The 27,216-nt window shown below is 43.0% G+C and overlaps 1 protein-coding gene across 7 annotated transcripts in view; it reads left to right on the forward strand.

Moving 5' to 3' along the window:
• LOC148831487 (A-kinase anchor protein 13-like) overlaps positions 1–27,216 on the forward strand; it is a 119,237-nt gene that overhangs the window by 35,758 nt on the left and 56,263 nt on the right. For all 7 annotated transcript variants that reach the window (XM_088920421.1, XM_088920425.1, XM_088920423.1 and 4 more), the window contains 6 exons: positions 2,108–2,261; positions 7,425–7,718; positions 14,320–14,503; positions 17,253–17,448; positions 17,981–20,753; positions 23,838–23,932. In XM_088920421.1, the coding sequence (XP_088776547.1) occupies positions 2,108–2,261; positions 7,425–7,718; positions 14,320–14,503; positions 17,253–17,448; positions 17,981–20,753; positions 23,838–23,932 (3,696 nt within the window). The remainder of the gene's footprint in view (positions 1–2,107; positions 2,262–7,424; positions 7,719–14,319; positions 14,504–17,252; positions 17,449–17,980; positions 20,754–23,837; positions 23,933–27,216) is intronic.

Consider the following 27,216-nt stretch of genomic DNA (forward strand, 5'->3'; position numbering starts at 1 on the left):
ATTAACAGATGACACTCCAGGACTGCTGTTGGAGACCCCGATCCACGAATGACATGTGTCCATTTTGTAAAGGATCCCATGGGAGTCAGCTTCAGTCCCGCAACGGCAGTATTGATCCAGAGTCCTACAGGGCTCTGTGGGAAGAAGTGCCTCCTGTTAGCAACTAAATCTTGAATTTTTCAGTTTAATGTCCATTTCAAAACACTCGTGTTACTGTATGAGGTCAGATTCTGATGTATTCAACACCATCGGTACACCTGTTCATAAAATGCCATGAATAAATTCTCCAGAGAAACAAAGACTGCATTCTTCATTTTGCAGATTGGAATCTTTCCAGAGCACAAAAACACAGGATGAAGTTCTGATTTTCTGGTTCCTTTCTGTGCTTTGCAGCTCACAGCAGTTTAGAGCAGGGGTTCCCAGTCCTGGTCCTAGAGGCCCACAATCCTGCTGGCTTTCATTCCAGCCCGGCTTAAATACCTAAATCAAAGCCTAAAGTGAACTAACGATTGGCCTGATTGGACTATTTGCAACGGGGAATTTTTTTTACTTATGAAATCCAGTCATTAAAAAGGTAATGCCAAACGGAAGAGCTGAAAACAGTCCCTATTAATTCTATTATTAAATCAATTAATACTTCAGTTGTATAACTGAGAGCTTGGCTGGATCACAAGCCAGCAGGTGTGTGGGTCTCCAGGACCGGTACTGGAGCCCCTGGGTTAGAGCCTGCAGGTTCATTGGGAATTGTTTGTCTGCTCTTGCATAACACATTAATACAGACTATGCTTATTGTATGTTTTATGAGTCCTGCAACTAGAGGCATTGTGCGGAGCCACACAAAAACAGTCAAAGGCAGCCCTGGTAAGACACTCCTCCTGCAGCACTGTTTAATGGCAGAGATCAGATCACTATGCTGAAAGGTTGAAAAGGTCGCTGTGATTACACTGCGGGAGGGAAGGTAAAAATGGATACAAGATAGGCTGCAGGTCCTCGTGCCTCATGTGACTGAGCTAGACAAGTAAGCTTTTATTGGATCTGACAGCAGTACGTTCCCACATAGGATAGGAAAGAAGCCAATATGTCCCTTGTGTGATACCAGAGTCTGACAAAGGCATTTTCACATTCACTGTGCTTTGGCAGGTGTACTTGTGAAGCAGGTTAATACCATATGATATTCAAAACAGAGGTATTGGGGGAGCAAAACAATGAAGTGGGTGTAATCTGTAATATCCATTAACTGTGCTCATGGCTGGTGAGTTAACAGGTCTTTAATGACTCAAAATATCTATTTACAAAGCATATTGTCTTACATGAAGAACCTACAAGCTGAAAACAACAGGATTCTGCTCTGGGTGTGTTTCACAGGTGTGTGGTTTGGGTGAATGGATACACCCCAGCATCTTGTCTGAACTGAAGTCTCAAGTCACTGCTTCTGCTTTTCTTAGAAATGTCATAATTGACTGCTACTTCAAACATTTTTTTATATTATACTTTAAAAAATTGTTTAGTAGTACTAATAGTAATGTAGTAATAGTAGTGATAAGAGAAGAAAGGAAACACCGCATGTCACAGCTGAAGAAGGCTCCGCAGCTGAAACGTTGTTTCCTTTCTTCTCTTTTGAGCATGGAATAAACCTTAACTTGTTCCTATTCTATATTCATGTCCGGGAAAAACTTTTTGCTAATTGTGAAGTGTTATAGTGCAGCAGTCATTGTTACTTCCTGTTTGAATAGGTGGAGTGTTTGTCTCTCGTGTTAGTAATTTGAAAAGGTAAATAAGATTGTAATAATTGTAAGCTGAGACAAGGTGAGGGTTAACGGCAGATGCGCTGTATTAGAGAACATGCAAGGGTGAATTTGGAAATGGGCATGTTTTTTGGTGTGATATGTTTATGTTGAGTTCCCAAAGTGCTGCAGGTAGAGTTCAGGCTGACTGTTGTGCGAGAGTGACCTCTGGGTCCGTGTGCCCCTGTCCGTTTGCCTTTGGTATGTGAGAGACGTTCTCCGTGTGTGATTCCTGGGACTGGGAACTGAGTTCTGGGACACGACAAAGGATCTTCAGAGACCTGCTGCTCTCTTTTTTTACCCCTCTCCTTCCTTCCCTGCAGGGTGAATGTCTCCTTACTGTGCAGCTGTGTGACGAAGACCGATTTGACGATGAGGAAGATGTAGAGTTTTACCTGCTCTTCGCTGGCACCTCTCAGAGACACCTCACCAGCACGCGGAGGGTCGACCATGTCACTCTCCACGCTGTCTGCCCTGGTAAGCCATAGGAACGACGAGCACTCTTGCATCAGACACGGCCCTCAGACGCCGGCACTGCTAGCAGAACAGGGTAAAGGTCTAATTCCTTAATACCTCATTCTCAGGGGGTCTCCAGCTCCCCCACCCTCAGTTTCACTGGGGTCACAGTCCAGACGTGTTTGGATGTGTGAAGAGCATCGATAATTACCACTGAAGAGCTTAAGAAACCAGTGCAGCGTGGAAATGTGCAGCACTGGTTGCAGGCTGTAAAATGTTGCTCCAAAGAGTATTATCCCATCAGGAAACCTGAGTGTTGTTTCATCCATACATCACAGGTCATATTTTTTTCCCAAAAGTCTGTGAAGTGGCTTAGAAAAGAAAAACAATATTGCTATCAGATGGGTTTTGCCATCTGTTGCTGTATACTTAAATGCTTTTGGTTTTATCTAATTCAAGTGGCGCATATTTTACACGTTTGGACTCTGATGGTGTTTAATGGGTGTTATCTTAGTGTAAAATATATTCCACACATCTCAGAAACACATTGGGGTGATCTTAACACACAAGCAGGTGCTTGCAGTGTCTCTTCTTCTCTGTGGGCAGAATGCCCCTCTCATTCATTAATGACAGTTTTCCTTGTAGGGAAAATAAAAACAGAGTATGTCTTATTCAGAAAGTGGGTAAGTGCACATCCTGCTGTCAGCTCGGGTGTTCCTGTGGTTATGAGGGTATGGTTCACACTCTTTCCCTGTTCTTAATCTGTTTCATGCCAGCTTTGAACACTAATCGTGAGCCGAAGATGTTTGTCCTCTGAATGATCAGGAATGATGCCAGTTTTTCTTTATACAAGTTTAACTGCAGCTCTTAAGCAGAAAGTGCACATTGCTTTACCTTGGATAGGCCTTGAATATTTACACAGCGGTGAGAATGGATTTTGCCCCTGCTGATCTGACCACAGCCTTGACATCACAGCTGTCACCATGTTATCAGTGTGACTTCCAAACAGCAGAACTTTCTCAGTGGGTTCACTCTGAGAAGAGTAGAACACTGTTGCAGAGACAGCAAAGCATTCATTAAAACTTCTTAAAATTCAAATAACATTGTCCTGTAAGAGCTTTTAAACAGCTAAACCAATTTTCTTGGGTTTAATCTGCCTAAAAGTAGGCTTAATATTTTCTGCAACAGTGCATATTACAATTTTATGCATTTAAGAACTTATGATTTTTGCCATTACCAGAATAGAATAATAAAGAATACCTTAAAAGTAAGCTGGTACATGAGGTAATGAGGAAAAGTAGCATTTCAGACCCTGTGTTGGTATTAATGATTCACCTAGAAGGTCAAGGTTATTGTAAGAGTATTAAGTCCATAATGGGATGGGGTTATACAGTCAACAGGTTGCAAAATGAGCCATGAGAAAGTTCTCTAGAGTGGAACTTCAGAGACCAGTGTAGAGGGGGTGAGTTTCATTAGTCATCCTGTGCATTCCTGCACATTCAAACGGGCTGTGAAATCCTGCTTTAATGATCTGAAGGGACAGCATTCTCATGCCCTGTGGCAATAATTCAGAAGATAAAGCACATTTGATTTATAAATAATTGTACTGAGTCAGAGAAATTGTCATCCACGTATATAAAGCAAATATAATTTAACAAGAGTATATTTATAAAGGCTCACTGCTGGAAAGGGATTTAATAAAATATAAATCCTGATTCTTATTAGCATACATAATTACAGTTTGATTGCCATGAAAAACCACCCTTTTTGGTCTGGGTCTGCAGTGCTAGTTTGCAGATCACAGGGCTAGGTTCTCTGATCGTTGGCAGGGTTCAGCCCATAGTCCCTCACATAAGTCCCTTATAAATGAGAACTGTGCTGTTCACGAAATCATTAGGACTAAGTCCCAACTAGGGCTTGAATCACTCCTCGCTTCTCTTTGTCACACTTGTAGCAAAACCTTGGACGTTGCTAAGTTGTCTTTATCAACAGGAACTAAACACTGCTATTTTTACACATGGGTAAGGGAGCATAGAATTGCATTTCTCACAATGGTCGTGGACTCCTAAATCATTTGGAAAGTCTCACGTGTGTCAAGTCCCTTGTAGATGCCATTGTCTTTACAGCTAAAATGACTTAATGGAAAAAATCTAATGGGCTCTGTGGATTCCACCTCTATTTCCCTGTGGTTTTGTTTTCCATGATTTTGATGGATTCACACATAGCCTTTGACAGAGTAAATTATTAAAATACTAGGGGACAAACAAAAGAAAGAATTATCGTGAATTTATTTTCTTATTCCCACTTAATTATTCAGTTATAGAACTGGAGAAGTATCTGTAAATATATCTACTGAGTATAATATGCTTGTAGCAAAAATGCCACCTGGACATCAAAGACTTGCTCATTTGTTCAATAGAAGTGCTGTTTTATTTTTTTGAAGCGCAGAGGGTCTGTCCAAAAACCTGATATCGTGAACAGTGTAATACAGCTGACATACTGAGTATTTACCCAGGAAGCTAAATGATTTATATTTCAACTGATTGTGTATCTCTTCTGAAAAATTACACATGCTTAAGAGAGCAGAAGTAAAATGTCACCAGCGCCGTTGTTTAAGGCCTTGGACTTGACCACCTCATTGAGGCTAACCAAACTGGAAATGTGCTTGGCTGTCATATTTATATACTCTGACCACAGCACTGAACAAGGCTGTTGACTTTACAGCAGTGAGCAGTGAACCTCGTTTTAATAAGTAACCCCCTTTAATGTAGCAAGAACATTTCTTGCTCACATACATTTCACTTTTCTTACAGTATGTGGAAAGTTGTGTAGTCTGACAGTTTGTGAGAATTTGCTGTTTGATCTGTAACAATACACCCTTAATATTTCACAATGGTTTTAAAGCTAGTCATTTATTTAGAGAACTCAATTCCTGTCTACTACTAGAAGTATTTTAAAGAGAAACTGATCTGTGATTGCAGCCTCTTAAATGAGTGTAGACATTTTACTTGGGTATTGTACACATGGTGCACAAAGACTTCAGCACAGGGGTTTCACACTTTAAGGCTGGGTTTATATCACTTATACATTAACCAAAACAAAAGAATGGGTTGGAATATATTTTTATTGAATTGTTTTCCCATTTCAAGCTTTCTTCCACAGCTCTTCTGCCAAGTAGGTGTGCACTGAGCCTTACACACATGTAACACAATAGAAAAGACGAAAACTAAAAGTTTCTTTATTATCTGCTGTTGAAGCTATTCATAGATAATGTTTAATGTTTGGCCTGTGTGCATCTTAGCTACCAGGGTCACTGGTGTAAATCTGAAAGGAGCACTTCAGGAAAGAAAGTTCAGTTTATCCTGCTAAGTGGACTGTTACGGCTCACAGCTTTGCCTCTTCTCTGTTAATTCATTCCTTAGCTTTTAATGTAGCTGTCTGTACAAGTAGCTCTGCCAGTAGTCTGTGTTCTAAAAGGGCTTTTGATGGAAAATGTAAAACATTAAAATGTTCTTGTTTTTCATGGAAAAATTAAGATAAACTTTTATTGTGCCTTAGGGGACATTTTTATAGCTAGATAGATACTTTATTGATCCTGTGAGGGAAATTGCAGTGCAACAGCAGCTTAACACAGACAACAAAAGGCACAGTGTAACGAATGATACAATAATAATAATACAGTACAATACAATCAGTACAGTGAGGGGTGCACTAAAAGAGTAACTCACAGTCCAGGACACACAAAGAACAAACTAGAACAGAACAGTATGCAGAAAATTCATATTGCACATATGAATATAAATATAGATGTTAATATAGATATGTAATATAAATATAAATGTATTGCACGGGTCCCTGGCATATATGGGCACAGCACTTCTGTGCATTTATGCATATAAATACATAAGAAAAATATTAAACATCATTTCTATTGCACATGCATAACTCATTGCATCATAGTCATGATATATTGCACATACACAGTTTGTGCAGCATTATAGAGCATAATTGGTTTATACAGACCCAGGTGCATTTACCCTTGCCATTTATTTCTGTTAATGATTTTAATAGGTAAGGGAACAAATGATTTGTATTTGTTTGATCTGTATTTGGGAACCCTAAAACATTTTCCAGAAGAAAGAAGTTTATATTCAGAATTAAGAGTATGAAAAGGATCATTTTTTCTGCCGTTCTAATCATGAATTGTTCAAAAAATTGTCTACAAGAAGGAGTACTGCTTCACTGCTGCAATTAGATAGCAAGATGATAGTGTCTGTGCAGGAAATGTGGTCTTCTGCTTTGTAAGCTTTCTAATGAAATACAAACTTATTTTTGTTTTCCATACAACCACAGTAACTGTTTGCTAATATACAGTAAAGTCCACTTTAAACATCCTCTTCAGACTAAGAAGTGTTTTTCCAGACAGATTTTCCGAATACCCAGAAAATAAGCTCCTGTGTTAATGATAGCCACCCTCTGACAGTAATGGGGCTCGGCTGATGTGTACCTTGAAGACGAGATCTACTGGGTTATGCTTCTCTGTTGGAATTTTTTTAAAATCAAGGAGACCAGGTGTGTGTTGTCTTAATTTGCGAAGTAGGTTTCTTTACAAGGGCACTGTACTAACACTGACGGCTCTCGGCTCCCTGCTTTTCCCTTCCCTGCCCACTTTAGTAACAGGCAGGACCATATTCTCGCCACCTTGTGCATTATGCGATATTGCAAGAGGCTTCAGAGGTAGTTTAAAAAATACATTTTTAAAACAAATAGCGCTGGTTTTAAAAGTAATAACAGAATGAACTATTCTGGATTCATAAGCATTACTTTATAGGCTGCTGGGCTTTCACATATACAGGAGCAGCTCTGAATTGGTCGCCCTGTACAGCACCCCCCCCCCCCCCCCCCCCCACTCCTCTCCCAGGGATCTACTGTGGTTCAAGCTCAGGATCGTAGTTGTTCACTGCTTTGCTTTATTTTAGGGACTAATCCAGTTCCAGTTGTGGAAATGATTCATTATGCAATGCAAATACTGTATACTTGTCCATGTGAAAGTAGTGCTGAAAACTATCCAGAGCAAATAGGAAGCGTGCTCAGTGGATTCCCCAGGTCCCAGAGTGGGAAGAGCTGTGAGCAGTGCTGTGCTGTGGGTCTGACCGCTGTCGATCTGTCTGTCTGTCCCCCCAGCTCATGGCTGCTGCGAGGCCGTGCTGGTCACGCTGTGCTCGGCCAGGCCGGGCCACCCCGTGGGCTCTGTGGCGCAGGAGCGCTTCCTGTTCGTGCAGGACCTGGCGTTCGACGTGGCCCAGTTCCTGGTGAGCTCGGCCGGCCGGCCCGACGCCCTGGAGCACGCCCGGCTGCTGGACGAGTTTCCCATCCCGCCGGCGGAGAGCGAGCGTCTGGACAGCAGCGTGGCGCTGGCGATGAGGCACCTGGCCCTGCCCGAGGGCTGGAGCGTGCTGGGCGCCGGCGAGGGCAGTGGTGAGCTCAGGCCGTGCATGTCTCCACGCGGGAAGGGGGGCACGTTGGTGGCTGCAGGACAGCAGGTTTTAACAGTAGAGGGACGGAGAGAAAGCTTTAACCCTGCACTCAGTAAAAAGTCTGAACGTGAGCCCAAACAGAATTCTTGATTTATAGTGAGGCATATTAAGCTTCCTTCTACTATTCGTGTATCTTGGATTTTTTTTATATTTCAGTTTATGGTGCTTTACTTTGAAAGAAAAGCACAACTGAGGATTTTGTGTAGCGGAAGGGTAAACTCTTGCAGATTTTGAAGTAGAGCCACCTTTGCATTCGTTTTCTTTTCAGATTTGGTGCTTACCTTCTGTAGCTTTAAACGCTCCATCCTGGACTATTAATTCATTAGCGCTCCAATTTAGCCCATAACTGTGTATTGAAATGGTTGCTTCTCCCTTACCATCCAGCTTTCTCTTCCTGAGGAAATTTATTAAGCAGGTTAATCAGCTTCCTGGGGATATTCACCATATTGAGAGAGGCATGTATTATGCCCTGATTTGCTGGGTGAATTAGGTTGCCTGCTTTGGAGAAGGAGTGTTTCATGCAGTTATGGAGGCTTTACAGCAGCTGAGAAGGCTGCTGATGTCATGCAAATTTCTCTTGCAGAGTGAAAGTGTTGAGTTAACGATTATGTGGAAACATTTGCATTACTCGATATTGGGTTGTGAATTTGTTTGTAGTTCTCAAAAGTAATGTAAGAAACCTAGCTGCAGTTATATGCGAGATGAGGTGTACAATATTTTTAAAATCCAAAATGAGGTTTTCACAATAAAAAAGTGGAGATTGCCTCAGTCTTCTAGTCAGTCCAGTTTAGTTACATTCTCCACAGAATGTTGATCTCTTGCTAGTTTAATTGAAATGCAGCAATTTTGTTTTTATCCAGAGACCCTTGTAAAACCACTGGTATAATTTTACCAGACAGAGCTTTCAACTCTATAAATAACACTGCATTAGGTAATTGTCTTTATCTGGTGATCCATTAACTCTAATTAGATTTAGTTAAACAAAATGTTCATGCATGTTTCATCAGTATGAGGACAAACTTAATGCAAATTACTATACAGAGTTTATATGATATAAACAGATGTCAAGCTTACAATATTATCCTGCTATTAAGTGATGACATGTTTATTCACAGCCATTATTAATCCACATTACAAGCCCTTTGCTTATTTTATAGCAAGGGTTATAAAGGGATAGTCCAAGCGTCAGTGAATTGTCCTGTCTGAAAAGAAAGCTTATGTATTTTTCTGATATCTGACATCAGTGGACTCAGCAGGACATTACTGAACAATATTGAAATCTGAGGCAATAGCAGCAGCTCCTGCCTTTATTTCAGTGCCCTGGGTAGACGTGGGTCCTGGTTAGGAACCTATTTACATGTCACTGTCATCCTGTTGGTGCTGTTCTGGTGCAGAACTTGCAAGTTGTGCACATATGTCCACCCCTCCGTATGCAGGGCATCCCAGACGCCTGACATTCCTTGTACAAAGTAGCACAGATTCAGCGATGATTGTTGTTGGCTCCAGTTATAACTGTTTTTCTGCAGTTTTCTCTGTGCTTTTGGATCCATATTACAAGTATGGAATGCAATGTCTGATATTGCAAAGAAAACATTCCCACCCAATTAAATATTTCACTTTCTGGCACTGGACATTTATGAGCCCTATTAAGAAAAATACATTTTTCCTGGAACTTGATGTTTAAAGATAAATGGATGGACTGGTCACAGCTGACCTAATTCAATGCTTCATTTCAAGTGCAGCTTTTGTACAGCTCAGTGGATCAAGATGTTGTGAAGACAACATAAGAAAAACAAGTTTTCTTGTTGTGCTTCTAACAGTAAATGTGCTGTTAAAAGCAACCCCTTAAGTGGGATTTTTAAAGATATTTAATTGCAAGACTATCAAAATTTAAACTGTGTTAAAGAAAAGCAATTGCACTGAAACTGTCTGGAGGAATTTTCTTTTTGTTTCTACTGGACACAGCTACATTTGCAATAACTGCCATTGATCTGGTCTGAACATGCCTTTTAATGTCTTTATGATGGAATTCTTGAAGCTCATACCATGGAAAACTGATTGCACAGTGTTCTGAGTTGCTGGTTCATTTTTTGGCGTCTCTGCAGTTTGATAGCTCAGGAAATGTGCGGGTGAAATTCCCTGATGGCTTTGAACTTGATGACAAGGCTATACAACTGTCTGAAGAATGACATTTGTTTACACAATTTGGTGGAAAGGCTTGTGTACTGGTTTGCAATACAGCAATTCCCAGCCTCCAGCCCCTGCCTTATCTTTCTCTCTTTCCCTGCTCCCTCTCATGCTTTCCCATTATCCACGCCCTGAGGGCTGAGTGTGATTGTTTAATCCAGTTAGAGGTTTATAACCTGTAGCAGCAGAGAGGGAGGGGGTTCCACTCCGTTCACTGGCACCTGAGACCATTAAGCAGCCTCTGCTGTAATCCGACACATGCCTTTCAAAATTGGCACCTGAGGCTCATGTCTGACAGACTGCTCCACAAAAAGTGCACCATGAAAGTGAAAATAAGGGAGCAGCTCACCACCAAACTCCCCATAAATCTGCTAATCATCAGTGATATTAAGTAATTATACACAGTTGATTTTTATCTGTTTAATGAGAATGTGGAAAGTTGCTTGTTAGACAAGTTTTTCTGTTGAGCCGTACAGAATCCTCAGTGATAATGTATTGTATTGGACGGATGTGGTGCTCTTGGCTGAAGGAAACAGCTTTCTTTGGAATGAGAATTACCATTCATAGGCAGGCGAGGCCAGCTGAGATGCAGTCTGGATAAAGACTGATATCTGGCAGAGAAGTGAATGCTAATTGCAGTAGCATAACTGAATAATGCCTGTGGGACTACTTGATAGATTTAAAAGGCTTACATGAACAAACAAATTCACCTTCATCCTTTGTTAATTTTGCACTGCTTCCTTGGGCAACAGAAGCTCCTGTAAAAAGAACAAACGTTCTCCATGTTTAGTTTTTAATCTCCAAAGACATTTTAATATACATGAGATCCTGGAAAGGTTCTTCATACGTTTTTTGGCTCACTCTATGAAATAAAAATAGACAAACAAGTTGCTATCTTTGCACACCGTGCCTAATGTACATTTTTGCCCAGTCGGTGCTGGAATTCCACTGGCTGGTGTCTGTTCAGGCTTGAGTTCAGGGATAGTTCCAGCTGCCTGTGCTGGACCAGGGCTCAGGATCCTGATGGGCTTACGTGCTTCTTAGTGAGGAGACGTTAAAGCAATTGTAGAACGATTCATTTTTTTACCTCCCTTTGTGAGGCAACAGGGGCTGGATGAATGTTGGATGGATGGATGAGATCCTAAGATCATTATGCTACTGTCTAGTACATGGGCCAGGAGGGCCAAGAGGTCTCCTCTAATTTGTAACTCTGTTTTTTAGCCATTCTTAAATTTGTGTCCTGCTGTTTCAAATCATGGCAGATTTTATTATTCTTTTTTACAAACTCATTTCACAGACTAATTTGATTTATTTGAAGTATGCCTGTGCTGTGCATTGTCTTCCTAGCATATTTCATTCTGCCTAGTCAGCTTTCTCATGGATGAAATAGCATGATAAACAGAAACCTTGCCGTTTTTTACTTCTAATTCTATTATTGTCTTTAAATAAATTGGGTTTGTGGAACGTTAAATCGAAAGTAAAATTAGACTTTTAGTAATAAATGTTTTTTTTTCTAATCTGATAGCTCTTTTTAGTGGTTCTATCTTAGAGAAGAGCTGGAACTGTTGAAGAAAAGGCATGTTCTAATGTGCTCTTCATCGAATGGGATTCTCCACTCGTGCCTTTCTCCGTCTTTCTGTAGTGCTTTAACTATAGGAGGAAGGCTGGTTCGACATTGCAAGTTCAAAGTTCTATACTTAATTGCCATAACTCGTTGCATGGAATTTACTCTGGCGAGCTCATGCAATTAAAAACATACAATACAAATATGTAACTTAGAGGCCATAATAAACAGCATCCCTCTGACGCTTAAGCATGCCGTTTTAGACACACACCTGCAATGAGATAAATCACAGCGAGGCCTTATAAAATAACAATGAGCCGTGCAAAAACTTCAGGATCCAAGTGCAGAGTTCCTGCACCTCAGAGCTCTGGGTGGGTGCTGTTACTGAACCTCGTGGTCCTTGTCTTGACGGACCTCAGCCGCCCAGCAGAGGGGAGAGAAGGAAACGGCTTGGGCAGGATCTTGAGAGCTTTGTGTTTCAGTCTGGAGAGGGAGAGTAAGTCCACAGAGGGAAGGGGCATCCTGCAGTCCTGGAGGTGATGTACACTGCCCTCTCTAGCTGCATCCTGTCCTGGGCAGAGGAGGTGCTACACCACACAGTGATGGAAGGTCAAAACACTCAATAACGGATGTAGAGTTTTGCCTGTGTCTGTTCAAATGCATATGCTGACTGAACTCATGTGACAGAGCATGCAATTTCACTTATATGAAGCATAGAGACCTTAACAGTACAATTCTGATGGAAAATCCTTGCAAATATCCATGAAGAGTGGAGTCACTACTGACGTTAAACATGCAGAGTAGTCAGACCTGTCAGTGAAAAGATGTTATTGCTGGTGCACAGTGGAGATAGCTTGCTAAATGGGCTTCTGTCTAGTAGAGATTAGAAAATGCATATGCATGGCTGATAGAGAGAACCTACATCAGCAGGTACCAATTGTTCATTGTGTCATTGATCAGCCATCAAAATGGCATCTTTTGTGCTTTTCCCTTTGTGTAAGAGAACAATTTCAGACCTGTTCTTGAATTCGGTTTTCACTGAGTTTTCATGTCAGCTTAAAATGCACCGGGACATTGTTTTTTGCATCTACTGAGGTAGATTGCCCTGTATGCTGTTAAGCTGCATTAATAGCCTCTAAAAGGGGGAAGATTTATTTGAAAGCTGGTTATTTCCTTATGCAGAACCATTTTCTTGATGGATTATTGTAACGAAGCAGTGGGCAAAGTAGGAGCGATCTGAAGTGTTGTGGATCAAGTTCTGTAATATTTTGAATTCTGGTTTTAACAATTCCATATGCATTTGTTGCCTGCGAAGAAACGTTAAAGTTTTGATTTTTAAGGGAAACGAAATTCTCGGGTTACCTGCTAATGGACTGGCCAGCTGTGCAATGCCTTCTCAAAGCCTGCTGTTTCCTGCAGCTGGCTGTGGCCCTGCTCTTAGTGGTTGGTGCTGGCTGGCAGGGGGGCTGAGCTGGTTTTTAATACATGAATGGCTGAAAGTTAACGCTGGTGTCCTCCCCTGGAGCCAGGCCCATAGTGAGACTTACTTCAGCGTAGCCACGCTTTGCTACCCACTAGAAGAACTTCAGCGTGAAGGGAACCTGGAATAAGAGATGTGTCCTTTCATAAAAGGCCAACATTTTGGTTGAATAAAAAATTAATTGATGTAATACAATTTTCTGTGACCCTGTCTAAGAACTCAAATCAAATGCCTTAATTTGTTCATATTCTCTAATTGCAAAGTTAGTGTTATTTGTTATGAGAGGGACTCAAAAAAAACTGCTAGTTCTGCAGTTGTCAAAGCAGTCCTCTCAGCAGAAAGGGGCTCTTTCATTTATCACACCTCTCGGTAGGTAAATTACATCCTATTTTGAATTTAGGTAAAGAACATTATATTGTGTTTAAGCGAAGTAAATTTAAATGCTAAAATGTTTGAGTCTTCCAGCACTTGATGCAGCAAACTCTGAGGAGAGTAAGAACTAGAATTTCTCTCACTATTGAGTACTTGAAAATAACCACACAAAGCATGTCAAGAGATACAAATAAAATAACACCTCAAACTCGAAATAGAATGTCTTGTATCTATCTGAGGATAAACAGATCAAGGGTAATTAGTGTTATGGCTGTGTTCCAAGCACTGCTGTTAATGGAGTAAAAAAAATCATTTTAGTTCTATCCTTTTTATAATCTTTGTGTGTACCTAAGAAAACGTTCAAACAAATGTCAGTGTAGCCACTTTTTATGTGCCTAAATTGAGCTCCAGGTTCCCAGCAGTCCATTTAAACTTGTATTTTTTTCCTTGTGTTTCATCAGCAGGCTTTAACAATTCTCCGACTGTGTCTTGATCCTTGGAGGATAGTGCAAAGGGTCTGTTCAGCTCTTTAAGTACCTAAAATATACGGATAATCCTCCACATTGAAAGGCCTCGCAGAAAGCTCTTAAAGATTTAATTACACGGACAGTAATTAGACTGTGGCTTTGAGAGTGCTAAAAACATCCTGCGGTAGCGTGCTCCTGGCACACTCGTGAATGGCCTTCCCACAGCACAGCCGCGGCGGTCCTGGCAGGAGCGGGGGGGGGGAGGGAGGGGCGATGACCGCTGTGCACTGCACCTTGTGCACATGTACCTCTGCACAGCAGCACGCAGATCGGAGAGGGCACTGATCTCCTGCCTCGTCTGCCTCGATCGGGGGTTTTCTGTGGGGGGGCCCCTCCAGCCAGCGCTGCAGAGAGCGGGGTGTAGGATGCGCAGACGCCCTCCTGACGGCTGCTCGTTTGCCCTTCCTCGCAGAGCCTTCGCCCCAGGAGACCCTGCTGCACTTCGCCGCCCGGCGCGGGCTCTGGCGGCTGGCCCTGTTCCTGCTCCAGCAGCCGGGTGGCAGAGCGGCCCTCAGGCTGCCCAACAGACAGGGCGCCACCCCAGTCGACGTGGCCCAGCAGAGAGGAAACTGCCGGGTGGAAGAGCTCCTGGCTCGGTAAGTTCTGGACTGGGCACGCAGAGGGGCAGCCCCAGGATCAGCTAGGCGCCTCTAGCCGCGCGCGCTCGTTGTGCGTACAGTTCTCCCCTCTGCTGCTCAGCCTTGCAGTTTTCGAAAGCTTCTGGAATGCGCAGCCAAACAAATACAAGTCCAGTTAGTGATGTTTTTGGTTTCACCAAGTTTTAAATAGTGTGCAATTGATATTTTTGAGGGCTCTTAATAAGACCAGGCTTAGCAGCAAGTAAATGCAGCACATAGTTGTCTCACCTGTAAAAGTGTTCTACGTCTGGAATCCCATGTTTAGGTTAGGACCTTCTTTGGGAGGTGCTGTGCTGTTGAACTGTGAATTGGATTCACTTACAGATTTTAAGAATGGCTTTACTTGCTACTGAATATATACTTACTACAAAAACGGGCCAGTGACATTTGTAAAGGGTAAAGTAGGAGCAGCAAAATTTTAAAGAGGAGTTGATGGTGCTGGTATATACTTTGGTGGTGTATCTAATAGTGCATGACGTTTTGACTTGCAACAGCATTTGGAAAAACACGAAATCCCTGTGCTATCTAGCTGCTCTTTAAATAGCCTAAAACACAAAGCAGTCATGACTTTCTCATTTTTATTCATAGCACAGTTCATGTTTTCGTTGTTGTTTTGGCAATGCCAAGCCAACCTGTCGACATGAGTGTGAGACTGTTCCAAAATGAGATAAGCACAAATCGCACACAGAAGGACACCATGGCATTGAGCTCTCCTTGTGTAAATATTTGGGTGAATTAGCTTTGAAACTTCTTTGTCGGGCTGTGGTTCTGTGAGTTCATGCACAGGGGCAGTTATTCCACCTGCATGCTGCTTTATTTTCCCAGGCGGTTTTTCCTCTGTTAATTTGAGTAGGCCAGTGCCCTGCTGTCTTTCCTCGGCTGTGTCTCTTTTCCAGCGCTGCTCTGAGCACAGCAGTGCTCTTTTAGATGGGCAGCTGTGGAAAACACAGCGTGTTGCCCCTGGGGAGCCGTCCTTGTTATTGACGGTTTCGCTCTCCAGAGTGAAACAGCACCTTGCTGTGAGCTCTTCAGTACATCCTCTTGAGCCGTGGTAGGAAGCAGATTTGTAAATATGTGATGCTAAAAAGGAATTTATTATTGGACCCTTACTTTGTGTGTTTCATTTCCCTCTTTCCTACTGGATTACATCATTTAGACAAAAATGGGCAATGTTGTCGGAGTAACTTTGCCACATCCCTTTAATCTACACTCAAATTAAACACAGTTTGGCACAAATGTTGTGTCTAAAAGCATTGTCTACGGTGTTTCTCAAAGACAGCATTGCAGTTGCAGGCAACAGGCTGTCCTCTGCTGATTGTTCGAGAACGGTGGTGAATTAATCACAGGGAGCAGTTTGCTGGCTGTTCAGCGTGAGACAAGTGCGTCTTTAGAGTCACGTGGTCTCTGAAAAGGCAGGCCTCCTCTCTTCTCAGTTGGAGGTGGGGGGGAATCTGATACCCGTAGGAGAGTCGCAGAACCTTGGATGGGCAGATCATGTGATCGGCACTTTCCTGGGTTTTGTTACATGCAAACACAAAACCAGGTTGTCTGCATGGGGCCTTACTCCTGTCTTCAGTCACAGTGGCATTGCAAGGTAAAATGCAATAGAAGATTCCTTTCAGTTCTCTATGAAGGTACATATTTAGGTTTAGAAGATGAAAGAGAGAATGTGTTTTTATTTATTGTTTTATCATACTTTGTAATTAGGGTTCCCTGAGATGTATATGCTGTGTGGTCAGGTTTGTGCTGCTCAGAGGTTTTCTTTCTTTTAACATGGAGACTGGGGAGTTGATCACCTGTTACTGTGAAATGGACCAAAACATTAGTTTGCAGGTTGGGCAGAGTGTTGTGTATTTGTTCTTCAGATTTGAACAGTAGATGTTAGATGTTTAGAGGAAGGTTGTTTGAGTCAGTGTTATTTTCACATTACCCAGTCATGGATACAGGATTTTCTATAATTAAAAGAAGATCATATGAAGATTAATAATTTTAAGAGGAATTAGTTTAAAACAGCTTGTAGTCAGATTCAATTCTGTTGCTGTTTGGTATCTTTTAATTTTGCATGTTAAGAGGACCACAGTTTCTGCTGCCTTTCTTTGCCCATAACCTCTGCGTTTTATGCTCATGATGTCATGAGGGTTGCCATGGACACATTCTCAGGTCCTTCATCTGTTTTTTTGTATGTCATTAAAAGTAATAAGACCTTTGAGGATTTGCAGAGCAGAATCCATTTCCTTGTGGTGACTAAGGGCTTACCAGTGACTTTCGTGTGTTTTTCTGTTTCAGTATCTTTAAAATGCAAGTTTCCAGAAATATCCCTGTGTTATTTCTGCGCTCGTTGTAGTCAGAGTTATCCGACTCCAGCTTTCAGTGTGCGATTGCCCTGGTGTAGCACACCCAACTCTCGCCAGATTTATTTCCAGCAAGTTGTGTGCCACATGAACGTAGAGATGAGTTTGGTTTGGGAATTTTATTTTCCACATTTAGATGAAAATTGTTACTGGACATTGCATGTTAAATAAAGGTTTCAGTTAATAGACGACTCCTGTAGAGCTGTACGTTTTACTCTCAACATTGAAACCGCAGTTGTAACAGTTGTTGCCATAGTAAGAAGATCTCGGTGGCCAGTCGGGCAGCGTCGGACGAGGGCTGTGAAGCGTGTTTGTGAGCGAGCAGTGCTGCCAGCCTGAGTGCTTGTCTCCAACAGGGACACGGCGGCGCTGCAGGAGTGCTGGACTGGGGCCTCCCAGCTGGTCTTCTCGGGGGACTGCCAGGTGAAGCACCACCCGGGCCTGGGCACCTACACACTGACAGCGGGCGCGGCGCCAGGGAGCCAGCCTGCCAGCCTGGACGGGGACGTGGAGCGGCTGCGCGGGTTCATGCGCTCTCACCCGGGTGGGAAGGTGTGTCCCAGCACTCTCGTCCCAGATTCTCGGGATTTAAGAAGTTTTGCAATTGAAAAGCAGTTCAGCGGTCTGACATCGACCTTAAATTATTCACTGGGGCCTCTGAATATTTAGTTGTAAGTGTTTGGAGGAGTGTCACCATTACAGGTTGTGCTCCATCATGGTAGTTGGCAGATTTTGAAATGTTAGTGATGGATTCTTCCAATAAATTGCTAAAATGAAAAAAACTTCTATTATACGTGCACAAGACCTAGTCTCTGATTGTTTTTATTTAACTTAAAGCCCTTTTCTACAATAATTTAAAGCTTGAATCAGTTAAAGCTGTTTCATGAGTCTTTTTAATTTTGCTGATACTATAGAAATATCACATTTTTTAGCTACAGGGAAGGATGTGCTTGCAGTCCAACCTGTACTAATGAGAAACCCATCATAAGCAATAGGAGTGTTTCTTTTTGGTCAGGTCCTGAGAAGCATGAATGAGGGTGAAGCTGAATAGCTGATTGTTAAGTCATTTTATTTATATTTTCAGGATGCGCTTTCATCTCATTCCTCATCTGTACTACTGAAAACTGACCAGGAGCACAGTGGTATGTTGGCTGGATCTGCTGTACAGGCAGAAGACCCAGACAACCGATCAGAACAACTCAGTGTGGAAAAGCCATGGCGGGTCTCTCTCGGCACATGTGTGCAGGAATGGGCTCCGCACTGTGCCATTGAAGGAGACGAGGGAGTGGACAGCAGCCACACCAGCAAAGCTCTTCCCAGTGAGTGTGAGGCAGATACGGAACAAAATCTGGACACTTCCCTTCAGAACAATGCTGATGATGAGGTCAGGGTGTGTCCCTGTGAAACTAGCAGTCAAGATTACCAGTGCAGAAAGGAAAAAGAGGTGGGGACTGCCTCTGCTTCTGTAGTGGACTCTAGGAAGGAGTCAGATAAAAGCAACACTGTACTGAGCCAGACAGAGAGCAAAAGCCCGACTTCCAATGAAGAGGCCTGTGGAAATCAAGAGGAAACTGACACAGCATTGCCTGTAATCAGTGCAGGACAGGACAGCCCATACAAAGCTGATAAAGAAAATCAGGAAGGAGAGCAAGCTGAAGGGGGCTTGTCAGAGAAAGTATCCCAGGCACTAAGCGAAGATAAATCTCAGTCTGACAACAGCGAATCATCGTTAGGAGACAATATGGGGCAGACAAGATCTCAGGACCACTACGAAACGGCTGAAAGAGAGATGGAAAAGTGCTCTGTGAAAGAAGAAAAGAGTGAGCCTGTTCAGGACCTAGAAAGGTCTAGTGGCGGTGAGGATTTAGGAGCAGCAATACTCAAAGAATGGGAAAGTAAAACGGAGAATTCCGAAAACTGCTCTGTAACACAGGAACTGTTCGACTCTGCTATTCCTGGGGAGAATAGTCAGGAGGCTGGTTGTGGATTCTCAGCAGAGCCAGAAATAGGGATTGCTTCTTCATGTACTGCAACAAACGGTCCCGACTGTGGAGAAGGAGCATGTAAATCAGAGGCATGTGAATCTGAACAAATCCAGGAAACAGCTGCTGTGGATTATTTTAAAGAAAATGAGTGCAGTGGCAGTGAGGAGAATAACAATGAGACAGCAGAGCCTGAAAGAGGTGCAGAGGACTGTAGTACCTCCTGCCTAAAGTCTAGCATGGAGAAAGGAAATCTTGATGAACAGTCGAGCGGTAGTGTTGAAGCCGTATGTAGCTCGGGTTTTGATCTTCCAGAAAAGAACAATGAGGAAGACTGTCCTGGTAATGCAGAGGACATAAGCAGTTCTATGGTTTTGAATTCCACTTCTTCTGAGGTCTCCGCCGATGCTGTTAAACAGGACCCCTTCACTCTACAGCTGCTTGTGCCAGAAGCTCATGGCGCAGGTGAAGAACAGGGCGATTGTTCAATAGCCAGTCCAGCAGATGAGCCTGAGGAGCTTCGCAGTGTGACTCTGGAGACTGTGGTGGAATTGGAAGAGCATGAACCACTGTCCAGTGAAAATGCCGCCATGTCCTCCTCTGCTCTGGGTGTAGATTCAGCTGCCGGAGCTGTGGAAGACGAGTCAAGCTTGAATCAAGGCGCCCAGCCAGCTGGAGGGGACGTGGGGGCTGCAGTGGCACTTTCCAGCGAGGAGGAGGAGGACTCGTTCCTGTCAGTGAGCAGCTCGACCGCTGAAAGTTTTTACTTGCCTGAAGAAGGGAAGGCCATGGAGCTCTCCGCCGAAGCGCAGCCTCCACAGGAAATAGGCAATATGGAAAATGGGGATATGGACATACTTAAAACATCTGAGGGGAATCTGTGGCATCCAGATTCTCTTTCCCCATCTGAGATTACCACTAGCCATTTAGCGGATATCGGAGGTGAGACACCAGGATTGGTCGAGAAGGAACCTGAACACGACCCGTCATCCTGTGAGCATGGCTCATCAGAGCCAGACTTTGTGGCATCATGTGATTTGTCAGACTGTGGCAAACCCCAAACGATGGCTGAGAGCTGGTGTGAGCAAGCGAAGGAGAACAAGGAATCTGAATTTGTGTCCGAAAAACAGCAGGATGTCGAGAAGCAGATGTCCAGTTCGGCAAACGGACAGTGTGGTGAAGAGCCCCTGGATGGTGCAGTGCTCTTGGAAAGTCACGTCAGTGAATTCCCAGGAGAAAAGGAGGAGGTTTTTCTAAATGAAGAAGGTGAGCGCATGTCACCCACTGTATCTGTACAAGAAAATATCTGCACAGAAATCTCCAAACCTGAAGTAAACGCAGACCTTCAGGGCTTCTTAGCTTCACTAGGAGCAGAGAAACGTGTTTCTGAGGAGAATGAATTAAGAAGTCTCCCGACTGTGTTGGAGGAGGATACCGAGGAAGTCACTGTGGAAGCCCTGAACTGTGACAAGGAGGAGGAGCAGGAGCAGGTTGATGAAAATTTTTCTGAGGACGGCTCTGGCCTCACGAGTGCAGACAGTGGCATTGCACATGGCGACAGCTCTGAGTCAGCAGAAATTCACCCACTGACCTCTGAGATGAATTCTGTTCCTGAATCTCCAATAACCCCTTCCTGTTCCGAGAACTCGGACAGCACTAGCAGCCTCCTGGCAGGCCAGGACACAGCTGCCTCTGTGGATACAGTCAGCAGTTTGGCTCTGGATCTGGACAGCCTGGAAAGCGAAAGCAAAGCTGCAGGAGAAGACGCCACATGGAGGGCAGAAGGCGATTTGAGTGACATTGCTCACACTGCTGGAGGCACTGGGGAAGCTGCAGGTCCCAGCGTTGAAGACTCACCCACTGTCTTTGAGAACGGTAAGGGAACTCGATTTAGTCACTTAATGATTTACATTGGGGAAAAAAAACTTTCTAGATGCGTAAAGACTGTCTCGACCTACAGTATCTTTGAAAAATCTCTGAATTCAGGAATGGTCATAACAGAATCACTTTGGCTCTGGGGTAAAGACACATTTTGGTGGTATCACATCTCCTTTTTCTATTGTTAGCAGTCCACAAAACACCATGAGTGTTATCCAATGATAATTATTACGTATAATGTTAATTCCCATATCTATCCCTCTCCCCCCAAAAAAACCAAAATCAACAGCATTCACAAGGGCGTTCTGCTTTCCATGAAGAAGGGTCCCATGAAGCAGTGATTGCTCTAGAGGGGGAGTGTCTGAAAGCTGCCTGTGGTCCTACAAGCCTGAAACTTGCAGTAGTCACTGGCAACGCACCGCAACGAGATCAAGTCCGCTTTTTCCTCACAGCCTCGCAGCGGCCTCGTTTTATCCTGCGGTGAAGTACTACCAGAAATCCGCAGGTGGTTACAGTACATAAGTCCATCTTGCTGGACACGAGTCAATCACTCTCATCAGAATCATACGAAGCCGGTGAAACTAACACCCGTTGCTCTGTGTATAGACCGATCTCCTGAGTCTCTGCCACGCGGTGAGGACAGCCACGTCAGTATGCTGAAGTTTTAAAAACCAAAGCCAAAGGCCAAACCAGTTTGAAAATGGGGAGTCCCATCAGTTTCTCTCATTTCTGAGCACAACAATTCAAGCCACATGTGGGCTGGCAATTTAGACTTTAAATTTAATAGTAATTAGATAAAGCAATTCAATGAAACCTGGACTGAATCTATAAACTATGAAATGAAAACTATTTGAAGTTAGTCAGCCCAAGAATAATCTGAGACATTCAAAAACAGCAGAAGTATTAAAATTGGAGGAAGGATTAAAGTATTAGACAGGCGTTCTCTTCTTTCAAAATAGCTATTTACAATTAAAATGCATTTACTAGTCATTACAGTGGAAGCTGTATTTTGCCCTCACTTTTGACAGTTTCACTGCATGATGATTGTTTTTAGTACATTGCTCAGTATTTATTTCTAATCCAGCTGTGCTTTCATTTTTTGCCATAAGGTCTAGCTTTTAAAGGGGCTTAGTCTTGCCTGCGTTAAAAAAGATAGGTAAGCGTATTACAATTAGACGAGGTATGAAGCGGCTCCAGATAGCTGTCTTATCAATGTTCCTCTCTGTTAGAATGCCTCATTGCAGCTGAATTACTGCTTTGTGAATCCCGGAGTTTTATGAGGATAGTGCCACATGACTGGACAGCGTAGAAGCAGCCATTGTGTTCAGGGTTGGGTGAGGCTCAGCCAGGCTGATATTTCAGGGGAAGCCCAACCCTTCTGTGTCAAGGGACCCGTATCTCATTGTCTGGCTGACCTTTAACCCCTGAAGGTCAACATGAATGTGTGAACTACACTGCATCGTGCTTGACCTCCAGTCTCGCACTGGTATTGTTGGTAGCTGAAAGTTTGCTCATTTCCTGTACAGTGTGTATTGCACTTTTAATGTCAAATATGCCTTTGTCAAAGCATTTACCTTATTTTAGAAATTGCAAAAAAGGTCTTTAGAAAACAGCTTTTTGTCAGACCTCCTGTCCTCATCTGCCGGGTGTGCTTTAAGCTCTGATTTCATTCAATGGTAAAACTTTTCTCAGGTGACAATGTTTACTTACATGACTTTCATATACTGCTGTGATAGTAGCTTCTATCCTGCTGGGTCCTGTTTTATTTTTCAAATGCAACAGACAAGAAGGTGAAAATCTAAATATCGGGTCTTACGTCCTGAAGAGGCCAGTGGGAATAGGCAGTGTGTAGCCTGGCAACGGCTGAAGCCATTAGTTCTTCAGGAAAGGCTGTCCTCAGTTTGAAATGTTCCTGCTGATGTCATTTCTTTGGTTATGAGAAACTGATGTACAGGGGTACACCCTTTCCTTTTTTGTCATGCGGGTTTGCGTAGTTCTGCTTAAGTAATAGAGGAGGTTCTGTGTGCAGCTCCGTGTGAAATGAATACCAGTGTGCTTTCAGTGCTGCTGGGTCAAGTGCACTCTCTGGGGAAACAGCCTGGTCAGTTTGTTTATGTTCAGAAATGGGTTTCTATGTGAATCTGAGACTTGCTGAATAACAGCATTCTTGGTAATGTGTTCAGAACATAACACGCAGACAAAATGAAATCTTAGTGGTCTTAAAGTTGTTCTCACATTATAATTTGCAACCCACCCTTAACCTTGTAATGAGGGGATTTCATTGATAAACTGTGTGCGTTTCCCTGAGCTATAATGACTTTAGTCTAAATGTGTGGGAGAATGTACTAAGTTTATCACAAAGCACTTTGCATAATTAGATTATGTGCAACAAGAAAGAAATTTATAACAGTTCAAAGAAAGTTAAGTGAAGTACGGAAAAGCAGACATTTAGAACCGTGAAGCGATGTAGAGCTCCATTACTGTTCTGTATTAAATAGCAGTGAATTCAGAGCAGTAAATTATAGAGCCTTGCCTGATAAATAGTGAATCACTGTGAACCAGCAGCACTGGCCGGTTCTCGCCACGCTGTTATTTAAATTGCAGAGCAGATGGCTTTGTCCAGTGCTCATCAAGTCCAGGTAGAAAAGCAAAAGCAAGATGAAAGATACAAAGCAGCTAAGAGCAAATACAACAACATTGTAGCAGTAGCAGTAGCAGCAGGAGTAGTGCTGGTATAGCAAGTGCAACATAAGCACAGCACTACTTGTGCCTCCTGGTCTACACCTGAGACATCTACGTCCTGACACGAGGATGTGCTTGGTTCACAAGGCCGGGCCTCTCCATACGGTGTGTGTATCTTGCTCGTTTTTTTGCTTGGGGTTTTCTCAGTTCTCTTATTACCTTGTGAGGTTTGGCATATCTTTGTACTGTACCACTCTTATTACAACTGTTCGATACTTCGATGCAGGGATCAAGCGAACAAATTTGTGCTCTTAGATGAGAAATACTTGAGAAGTCTGTGAAGGGCAGGCAATTCCAGCTTCTCTATCTTCACTGCTTTTTCTTTTTCTCTCAACGCAGAGAGAGAGGTGAGGGAGGCAGCCGAAGATGAAGTGGATTTTCCGAGAGCTTCGCCTTTCAGTGCAGGGGAGGAGACCACAGGAGACAAAACAATGGTGAGTTCTGGCCCATTTCCTTCACCTTGGAGCTAACAGTGTGAAAACAAGACCCTTGTAAATATACGCAGGCACTCTGTAAATCTGGGGGCTGTTGCAGATGCTTAATTAACCATGGAAGGCGAAACAGTTTTCTGCTTTTTCGTCTTGGTTGTTTAAAAGGTTTTCCTTTTTTGCTGCAAGGAAACTTACATCAACCAAAGTTTCCCTTTTTTTAACTGAATTTAATCATTTTCTTCAGAAAGAATTATGTCTTTTTCATCTTTGACTCCCTTTCTGCTTTGTCTGTTGAATGGGAGCGAGGGCAGAGGCAGCAGTTCAGCACCCAAAGCATGCTTCAAGATCCCGGCAGTGAAAGGAGTTCACTGTAGTCCTTTCACGTGGGGAGAGGAGGGTGACATCATGATGTTAAAGCAAACAGGAGAGAGGTCATGAGATTCCCCACCCATACCAGGGATAATGAGTGCTGGAAGTGCCTTATTAATTCCAGGATACATCCACACCAAAAGGGCAGTTGACTGATAGTTTTATAGTGTATGTTTCCTGTTGCAGACAGTTTTACTCCGAATTCATTCTTTCCTCTGTGTTGTTACCACAGCCAGTGCAGTGGGCCCTTTAGTCACCATGATTCTGAGGTACATTAGACAGCGCATCGCAACGCCTGGTTTTACTGTACTACCTCGAGACACACCAGTCGTTCGACACTAGTATTTAAATGAGGGAGTCTTACCTGACTAATGTGCCTGCATTTTCTTGTGATGGAATTGTTAGTGCAAAAAGGCTGTGTTCAGAAATGGGTTGGCTGCCTTGTGTTGCAGTTGGAGATTTTTTTTTTATCCTGTGAATAACAGAGAAATGTCTCATCTTGCTCAATGCCTTTTCTGCTATAGTGTTGTTAGCTTTCAAATGCCACGAATCATACAGCTTTTTACAAGACACGTAAGAGACTACGATCAACAGCAGCCTGTGGATAGATGATTCCACTAGCTTAAAAAATAAAACCATTTCATTGAGGTTTCAGGTGAAATGTTACAATTCTGAGGGTTTTTTTTCCATTGCTGAAGACAAATGCGCTTCACTTGGGAAGTCGGTTTTAGCTAGAAATGAAAAATCACCTATTTAAAAAAGGTGATTTGAAAAAGCATGTATAGCAATTTATGAAGCAACTCTAAGGCTCATTTTTCACAATATTATTATTGAATGGGAATATTTATAAATGCCCTGGTATATTTTTAAAGCACTGTACAGAGCATGTTACTTATTTAAAAAGTTGCCTGATTCCATTCAAGTAACACCTCTTTTCACTGTTCCAGCCTGCTGAAAAGGGGAGGTCGCAAAGACTGAATGATGTCACAATCTAAAGTTTCCATTTAGCAGCTCTGTGGCCCTTGCATTATCGTGCATCCCTTTGGTCAAAGCGATAAGTGTAAACTTTTCCTCCCCATTCTCTGTGGCATGTTAAGGTGGTGTTTTCAGTTCTTTTGCAGCGTGCATGCTACAGGGCTTTTAATCTGGTGCAAGTGTCCTTTTGATTTTTTTTTAGGATGCCACTGAATTTTATGAGGCCACCTACTGTACATATCAACTTCCATATTCTTGTAAATTCTACAGCTGTAAGGGTTTGCTCCTTTATTGCCAGTCCTTGGCTGATTTTAGCAATGCCTTTGCAAATGGTGTTGTAATGTTTTCAGCTTGCTCAGATTTCAATTTGTGGTATAAAATGTTCTATATGCATGTGAATCTGATGTTTTTCTTTAGGGTGAATGGTCATGGTTTTTGGTTCCAGTGTACCTCCTAACTCTGAATAACTGGGTTGTGTCCAGTGCAGCTGGTTGTTAATCCAGCTTTGCTCAGCTGTTGTTCACCTACGCTCCCATATTGAAACTGGTTTGTTGCTTAGGGGAATACATTATTGCAAATCCCTGCAGGGATTAATTCCTAATTGTTTTTTCAGTAGGTTTTAATGTGCATGCCTTGTGGGCCACACTGAGATCTGAAAACAAGATCTTTTGTTGGCCAAGATATATGCATAGACTGTATGCATAGTCAGGAGGTTTTCTGCCGAGATGGAACGGGTATGTTTGCATATTTATTTGTGTGCTGAATACAAGAGCAATCAAAATCAATGAAAACATAGATGTGTAGTGTGATGCTACTAGGGAATCACATCAGGTGGCTTTGCTTTCTGCTACCAGTAGAGGGGGGTCTAATGCTGATGACAGTACAGGCAGGACCTTCTGAATCACAGCACAGGCATAAAGGGTTATTGTGAGTTTATGGAGTTAATTTAAACACACAACATAGAACCTACACCAAAGAATCAAACATGGTTACACTTCATCAGGTGAACTTGAACATTTATACAAGACCAATCAAAATCAATTATGACATTGATTTGCAATGTGAGGCTGCTTCTCTGGAATTCCCTTGTGTTGGGACCTTAATAATTGCTTATATTGCTTATATTATATTACTTATATAGTGCTTTTCTGGACACTCCACTTAAAACGCTTTACAGGTAATGGGGATCCCCTCCACACCCACCAATGTGCAGCCCCACCTGGATGATGTGACGGTAGCCATAGTGCGCCAGTACACTCCCCACATGCCAGCTCTCAGTGGGGAGGAGAGCAGAGTGATGAAGCCAGTTCAGAGATGGTGATTATTAGGAGGCCATGACTGGTAAAGGCCAGGGGGAAATTTGCCCAGAAGGCCGGGGTAAAACCCTCACTCTTCTCGAGAACCTCCCTGGGATTTTTAATAACCACAGAGAGTCCCTTGGTTTTGTCTCATCCAAAGGATGGCGCCTTTTTACAGTATAGCGTCCCCATCACTATATTGGGGCATTAGGACCCACACAGACCGTAGGGTGAGCACCCCCTACTGGCCCCTCTAATACTTCTTCTGGAAGCAACCTTAGTTTTTCCCAGGAGGTCTCTCATCCAGGTACTGGCCAGGTTCACACCTGCTGAGCTTCAGTGGATTGCAGTTGTGAGTTGCAGGGTGATATGGCTGCTGGCAATATAATTATATCAAGGTGCTATTTAATTAGCTGTGAAGCCTTGCTGAACCTTCCTCAGGTGGTCCTCAGGCTGTGTTGGGCACTAGAAGTGACACCGTGTGCATGCAAATGACATCCCTGACATTTGCATGTGTTTGGACACTTTCTCCAGCGCTCCTCTGTTCTTCATTTAGCTGCACTCTTCTCCTCCATCCCTCACACCTGAAGAAGCCCAGCTGCCAGCACACTGCCTTTTCCTTCTGCTCCTCAGTGTAGAACTAGT

Source organism: Atractosteus spatula, chromosome 7, assembly GCF_055471065.1.
Source record: "Atractosteus spatula isolate fAtrSpa1 chromosome 7, fAtrSpa1.hap1, whole genome shotgun sequence".
Taxonomy (NCBI): Eukaryota; Metazoa; Chordata; class Actinopteri; order Semionotiformes; family Lepisosteidae; genus Atractosteus; species Atractosteus spatula.